This window comes from Frankliniella occidentalis, unplaced genomic scaffold (assembly GCF_000697945.3).
Source record: "Frankliniella occidentalis isolate FOCC.00 unplaced genomic scaffold, Focc_3.1 Scaffold50, whole genome shotgun sequence".
NCBI lineage: Eukaryota > Metazoa > Arthropoda > Insecta > Thysanoptera > Thripidae > Frankliniella > Frankliniella occidentalis.
The window spans coordinates 445,333-452,539 of NW_026267180.1; the positions used below are offsets into that span (position 1 = coordinate 445,333).

Below are 7,207 nucleotides of genomic sequence, written 5' to 3' on the forward strand. Positions count from 1 at the left end.
AAATAATGTACCTAAGAATTTCTTGCATTATGATACCGAGTATTAGTGTTCTGGCACTCAGTATCAACACTTTGTTTGGTTGTCGTTGCTTCCAGTGTACTCAGGATAGTGATTGTTTAAGCTGTGTTTACAGCAGATTGAATGTACAGTTCATTGCATCATTAAGTATTTTTTCTTGTAATTCATTGTTATGTATGTTTTTTGTTTTATTACATTTTGATAAGTCTGAATGTCCCAACTTCATCTAAGTTGATCTTTTTTTTTTTTTGTTGTGTGTGGTTTCATGACATGTGCATACCTTGTTATTTAATGTTGAACTTCATATAAAAAATCTACAACTACAAATATTTTTAATACTAAAATTGCAAAAATGCTGTCCCAAGGAGAAAAAGAATTTCTCAAATCCATTCATTTAATTGGAAAATTTCCTCCAATGCTTTGCACATGACATTGTAGAGAAATTCATATAGTTCTAAATTGGTTCAAGAGTAACAATGTGACTTCTTGATCTGTGCTTTAGTATTATTTCATTACATTACCAAGATTGTGTAAATATTGTGCATGAGGGACATGCGTTGGTTGAATAAAAAAAATCTTGTATTTCTACAGATGTTGATATCATTGGCCTCGCAATCTGTCACAGGAATGTCTGAGGATGTAATGAACCTTGTAATCTGGCCTGCCTGGAATTTAAGTGTAGGCAACAACAAAGTACATCATGGATTAGTAAATTTATTTCAAACATCAAACACACTACTGATTAGGATATTTTTTAAATCTATAAAGGAAGAAAACAATGGACACAATCGAGGCGTACAGACTGCCAATATGAGCCGTGGTATGTGCACAGTAGTCCCTCATCAGGAAATATATACATCTTGAATGATGTTCACCTTAAGGAGAAATATGCTGTTGCGGAGTTGCAGTCTAACTGAAAAGTTTGAATTTGTTGTCCTAGTTTTTGTATCTCACAACTACATAAGTAACCAAGTAGCCTCACATCAATTTTCACATGAAAGGAAACAAGAAATCAATCTATGGTTGTAACAAACCAATTAACATAGAAACTAAAGTTCGGTTTGTTGACCCGGTATATCAACAATATCAGCCTTTTAGATATAAACAAGCCCACCCCTCCAAAAGAATCTCATTCAGTCGTTGTAGGGTAGTAGGGTTACCAAGGAATGCTAGGGGTTCACATGAAAGATTTTAGGGGATGAATTTCACCCATTTGTCAACTGTGGATTGATTTTTCTGTATGAGATAGCCCCACAATCTCGCTTGCAACACCTAGTCTTGTCATGTTTCTTAAACGAATGATAGCATCACATATTGTGCTTCTTGAGTAAGAATTATGTGTTTTCTCACTTATAGCCTGTTTCTGTTGAGTATCTTTCACCACCACCTCAGCCACTTCACCTGGTGAGGTCGCAATAACAGCCAGGACCACCATTTCCACTTCTGAGGTCTAGGCACTAGAATCTTAATGTTCTTAGGGTTCTTGTTTTTCGAGAGTGAAAGCCACTGAACTGCGCTTTTTTGTAATGTGACAATCCAACAAAAACTTACAACTGAAGGTGGTGTCCAAACAAGAAGCCACTGCATCCTATCCTTTGACACTTAAGAAGGATTCTGAACTAAGAAACTTTCTCAGATAGACCTGGAAAGTATTATTACATAAGCAATTTCTAAGAAATAACAGCATCAGACAGCTTCAGAGGCAAGGCAATACTTACCAGCATGAGCATGGTCAACCCGGGTCTGACAATACAAGTAATTTTGTTCTTAAATACGATCTTTCACAATGTTCACAGTGAAATCTCTCCAAGTCTTCCTCATCAGCCTTTTTCTTGTTATCGCAAACAATAAAATCAACGTTCCTTAGGTGCATTGTGCGACATATTTTTTTTGTCTTCTTATTGTAGAGGTAAGGAAAACCTAACGTACACCACAACTTTCATTTATAGGGTCACTCACCAGAATGTGCATTCCAAATACCTCTTTAAATCTCTCAATAGATGGTAAGACCCACGTGAATACACACAATAATGACACCTCACCTATGTGACTTTTTATGATAACGGCATACTGATTGCACAGTAAGAATTTTAAGTCTTGCCGCACTTCTCACGAATTGTCGTCCTCTGTTTGTCGCACATTTTGAACTTGCCATCTCTTGATCCCAAGGCAAATAAAAGTTGTTGACAGATTTTCGTACTGCTAGTGCTGTCATACGTGACATACCCACAACATAAATAGTCTCCACTATCTGCCTGGTAACTTCAATATGAATGTGGCTGCGCCACTGCCTCGCCCTCAAATGAATGAAAATGGATTGCGGTTGCGGGCTCTTTCATTCAGCTGCAGCTGAGCGCTGAGTTGTTGTGTTCTAAACTTTGGTTAAATCTGTAACGACCTTAGTACGAATTTTCTGCTTAACATCGTTGTACTTCAGGCTTACTTACGGGCTTCTGAACAATATTGATGTAAATAATGGGTCTCCTTCCCTTAACTATGGTCATTTATGGAAACTAATTCAGGTATAAGCTAGGTTATATTTACTTTGTCACTTTCTCAATCGTTTTTTTTTTTACAGCCATAATGTGAAGATATCAAGTTAGCACCTAGATTGTTCAAAACTTGTTGATATGAAATATTTTCACGCTGAACTCTTGTCGAAATTTTGCTAAATGCTCAACACATGTTGTTGACAGGTCATTATTGTCACTCTGACAGTTCCTTTTCTGTTTACAAACTTACCAATTTTAAAAGTTTTTGTGTAAGCTTTTCTTTTCTCTCACTGTTAAGGTGGGAGATGATGGTCTCTGAACTTTCTATTACTGTTACTACAACTATCACTAACTATGAATTTATGTTTCCAGCTTGACTGCAGTTTACTCACAGGATGGATCGGAAAACAGTAGACTTTGAAGCCAGTCGTTCTAAGGATGCAAGCTCAGATTCTTTGGGTTCTGATTCCAAATCTAGTTCCCTAAATTCTAAACTGGGGCAGGAATCGGTATGTGTTCTTGCCATGTAACCAATCTTGTAATGAATTTTTTTTTTGAAATTTTACTGTCTAAATAAAGGTCTTCAATCAATGTCTTTTGCAGGCTAGCTCTGGCAAAGTATCATATACCTCTGCTAGTACCACTTCAATTGGAAACATGATGACTGCAGCAGACAAGTTACGTTCTAAAGTACGTTAGATTAATGTTACATGTATGAACTTCTGTATGTTAAATATCAACACTCTTTGATAGTACATTTTTACTGATTTGACATCTAGCAACCTAGTATAGTTGAACCAGGCCAGCCCGCAAGCAGACCTGATGACCCTCCATTGCTCCCTGGTGAAAAAGTTATGGGTGTGGCAAGAGAAGTCACATATCTTTGTCCATACAGCGGACCCGCTCGAGGTGTACTGTCGGTCACAAATTACAAGCTACATTTCCGAAGCATGGATAGAGACACCCCTTATGTGGTGGAAGTACCTCTTGGTGTTGTGAGTATTTCTATTACCCGGCAAATTTCTTATTTCCTAATATTTCAACCATTGGTATTAAGAAATTTTTATTAAATAAACCATCTGTGATTTTTAGGTCAGCCGTGTTGAAAAGGTGGGAGGACAATCAAGTCGAGGTGAAAACTCCTACGGCATTGAACTATTTTGTAAGGATATGAGAAATTTAAGATTTGGCCACAAACAGGTAACATTGGAATACTGTCACACTCTTCTCAAACTTTGGTACAAATAGTTTGTATTATCTCTTCTTTTTCCTTCTGTTTGTAGGAAAACCACTCAAGAAGAAATGTGTTTGAGAAATTACAGCAGTATGCTTTTCCACTATCACACAAGTTGCCCCTTTTCGCTTTCGACTATTCTGAAACATTCCCTGAAAATGGATGGAATGCTTTGGAACCCATTGCAGAATTTAAACGAATGGTAATTATAAAATATTATTATCAAAACTTTGTCGGGTAGTATAGAAAATCCCAGAATTTTTAATGTATGTGTATTGCAGGGAGTTCCTAATGACATGTGGAAAATAACCAAAATCAATGAGCATTATGAGATATGTGACAGTTACCCAGCTGTGTGGGCGATACCAGCTGCTGCTACAGATGATGATGTTAGAGCTGTGGCTGGGTTTAGATCACGTGCTCGTATTCCTGTACTCTCTTGGATTCATCCTGAAAGTCAGGCTACCATTTGTCGGTCAGTGAAGCTTTGATACATCTACCTATGTTTTGATGTGCATACCATATATCTAATTGCTGCTTTTTATACTTTACAGCTGCTCCCAACCACTTGTTGGTGTGGGAGGTAAACGCTGTCGAGAAGATGAACGCTACATTCAGCTAATAATGGATGCTAATGCACAGTCTCACAAGCTGTACATAATGGATGCCCGGCCAAGGTTTGTAGCTCTCATTGATCAGAATAAAGTTTAAATTAAAAGTGATTTTGGAAGTTTAATCCCATTCACATCTTTGTTTCAGTGCGAATGCCATTGCTAACAAAGCAAAAGGTGGAGGATATGAGTCTGAAGATGCATATCAAAATGCTGAACTAGTGTTTCTAGATATCCACAACATTCATGTAATGAGAGAATCTCTAAGAAAGTTAAAAGGTTTCGTCAAAGCATCTTTTTTGTGTGTTATGAAACACTCTTATCATTAGTTTATTATTGTAATTTTACTAACGTTTCAATTTCAGAATTGTGTTTTCCTAATATTGAAGAATCACGCTGGCTCTCTGGCATAGAGGCAACATATTGGTTAAAACATATCAAATACATACTTGCTGGTGCCTGTCGTATCGCCAATAGAGTTGAAACTCATAAAACCTCAGTACTTGTGCATTGCTCTGATGGATGGGATCGTACTGCTCAGGTCTGTATTTTATTTGATCCTATCATGGTCAAGTTTATTCCATCTACCATTTAAAAAAATCAAATCTTAACTACTTCTTTTGGTTTGATTAGCTGACTGCACTAGCAATGTTACTATTGGATCCATATTATCGGACAATTAAGGGATTTGAAGTCCTTATTGAAAAAGAATGGCTGAGCTTTGGACACAAATTTCAACAGGTAATCTAATCTAATCTGTGTCTGATTTATTTTAGTTTCCATTCAATGAATACCTCCTAAAAGGAACTTTCTTATATCTGTAACTCTAGCGAATTGGTCATGGAGACGACCATCACTCTGATGCAGATAGATCACCAGTGTTCCTTCAGTTTATGGACTGTGTGTGGCAGCTGACTCAAATGTTCCCAAATGCTTTCCAATTCAATGAAACCTTTTTGATCACTATTCTTGATCATTTGTATTCTTGCCGATTTGGCACTTTCCTATATAATAGGTGAGTGAAAGTTTGTTTTCTTTTTTTTTATAAACATCTATTGCTATTTCAATTAACTAGTGTTAATTTTTTACCTTGTGATACTTTTGCAGTGACAGAGAGCGAGTCCAAGAGAATGTGAAGCAGAGAACTGTATCTCTATGGTCTTACATTAACAGCAGTATTGACAACTACCGTAACCCACTTTACCTACCACGACCTGGTGTGTTGGAACCTGTTGGCAGTATACGCTTGATTTCTCTCTGGAAGGGTCTTTACTGCCGGTGGAATCCAGGAATGCGACCTCAGGTATGATGCAGTACGATTCGTGTTCTCTTATGGTCTTGAGGAAAAAATACTGAGTTTTAAATAACAAATCATTGATTCTTTTCCATCATAAGGATCCCATTTACCAGAGAATTCGTGAGCTTCTGGTGCTCAAGGAACAACTGGAAAAGCAGGTGGATGAGTGCAAACAAGAACAAAAAGCTCGTGTCTCCCGCAACATGCCTACACCCCCGCGCCTAGCCTCTCCAGTCCACAGCTAGACTAGTGCAAGGATATGACTTTAAGTTTTCAAAGATTATAAGGAAACTACTGAGTTGCTAAGAAGTCTTTACTCCCATTCTTATACTGCCAGTACTGACCTGCAGTTTTGATTTTGGGGTATTGTCTTTTATTTCAAGACAAATTCAGCACCAAAGAGATGCCCTGCAGTGCTTGCTGGGTGTTATTGTTGAAGCTTTTATAATATTATATATTTTTTGCATATTTATCAAATCAAAATGATTCTGGAAAAATACTAGGTATTCTTTATTTTCATGCTCTGTTGATCAATAAGTTGAGAAAAGTTGTGTATATAAGTATATTTTAAGAGTGTTTCTTTCTTGTATATGTATATTCTTCATAGGATATGCCAGTATTTGACTCCATCTATTTTATAAATCTTATGCTTGTAATTTCACATAGTTATAACTTGTTAATTATGAGTCAAAAAATAAAAACGCTTCTGACCTGATAAATTTTTTTCTGTCTTACTTCCAATGCCCATTCTCTCAAACTTCCATGCGCATTTATCAAGAGAAAACTCTCATTTTAATAGATTCGCATCATTAATAACAAGAAGACAAACAGGGCATCAAACATGTTTGATACATTAGGAGAAACCTCGCGCATGCGCTTGATTGTTGTTGTTTTTTGTGTCAGAAGAAATTCATTCATGGTTTTAATCATTATGAGTACCAAAAACTGTTGTAAAACAATTGTTTTAATCACTAACATTAATAGCTAGCGTATTTTTAGTCGTTCAGTAAATTTTTTTCAGGAAAAACTTATCTCTATTGAGATATTTGTCCGTGTAGAAAAACCCTCCAAAACGCACGCTCGACTGGCCGATTTTGTTGACTTTATTTCTGAAATTTCTTTAAATTTTGTGTAATAAACCGCAAAAAACCTCTATTATCGACTGGTGAGGCCGCCAAGACCTGCAGTTTGATACAATTGGTCGACTGAAATTTCGTGGTCGGGGATTTTCTTGCACGCTGAGTCCAAATCTGGTAGTGCCGAGGTCGTCCGGGCCAGGCCCCCCGGGGACGTCATTGCGGACCTCCCGAGCACGCCGCCGATGACACTCCCACGACAAATACGATTCGGCTCCAAACGTCGTGTACCTGGGCTGGTGCATATTTCTTAAAAGTCGCCAAATATAATTATTATTAATAGCAAATCGCCCATAATAGTTTATATTTATCCTGATCATTTCACTATTGTCACATATGGCACTTCCCTGGCGTTGCTGCCTGGAGCCACACAACGATGCACGGGACGGGAAGCATCCCCAAAGGATCACATCCTGGAC

The 7,207-nt window shown here is 37.4% G+C and overlaps 2 protein-coding genes and 1 long non-coding RNA gene across 5 annotated transcripts in view; 2 read left to right on the top strand and 1 right to left on the bottom strand.

The window, feature by feature from the left end:
• The window catches only part of LOC113207725 (sex determination protein fruitless), a gene marked incomplete in the record, with an annotated part of 82,358 nt that extends 81,752 nt beyond the window's left edge, over positions 1-606 (top strand). Inside the window, 1 exon segment of the mRNA XM_052267392.1 lies at positions 1-606.
• A 110-nt stretch (positions 607-716) lies between these two features.
• LOC113207727 (uncharacterized) lies at positions 717-2,214 on the bottom strand. Its single transcript, XR_003303474.2, has 2 exons — positions 1,737-2,214; positions 717-1,660 (listed from the first exon to the last, which is right to left on the bottom strand). It is a non-coding gene; the product is annotated as an uncharacterized LOC113207727 (long non-coding RNA).
• Positions 2,215-2,318: 104 nt separating this feature from the next.
• LOC113207723 (myotubularin-related protein 2) lies at positions 2,319-6,371 on the top strand. Of its 3 annotated transcripts, XM_026424395.2 has the most exons (15): positions 2,319-2,486; positions 2,597-2,779; positions 2,883-3,019; positions 3,114-3,200; positions 3,290-3,505; positions 3,603-3,710; positions 3,794-3,946; positions 4,026-4,219; positions 4,299-4,421; positions 4,504-4,634; positions 4,721-4,896; positions 4,989-5,096; positions 5,186-5,370; positions 5,463-5,658; positions 5,751-6,371. In XM_026424395.2, exons 3-15 carry the CDS (start codon positions 2,906-2,908, stop codon positions 5,895-5,897), a joined length of 1,938 nt encoding a protein of 645 aa, XP_026280180.1. In that variant the 5' UTR covers positions 2,319-2,486; positions 2,597-2,779; positions 2,883-2,905; the 3' UTR covers positions 5,898-6,371. The 3 variants fall into 3 exon arrangements, with proteins under 3 accessions (XP_026280180.1, XP_026280179.1, XP_052123353.1); XM_026424394.2 differs by lacking the exon at positions 2,597-2,779 and having other exon boundaries at positions 2,319-2,540; XM_052267393.1 differs by lacking the exons at positions 2,319-2,486; positions 2,597-2,779 and adding an exon at positions 2,788-2,808.
• Positions 6,372-7,207: the final 836 nt, after the last annotated feature.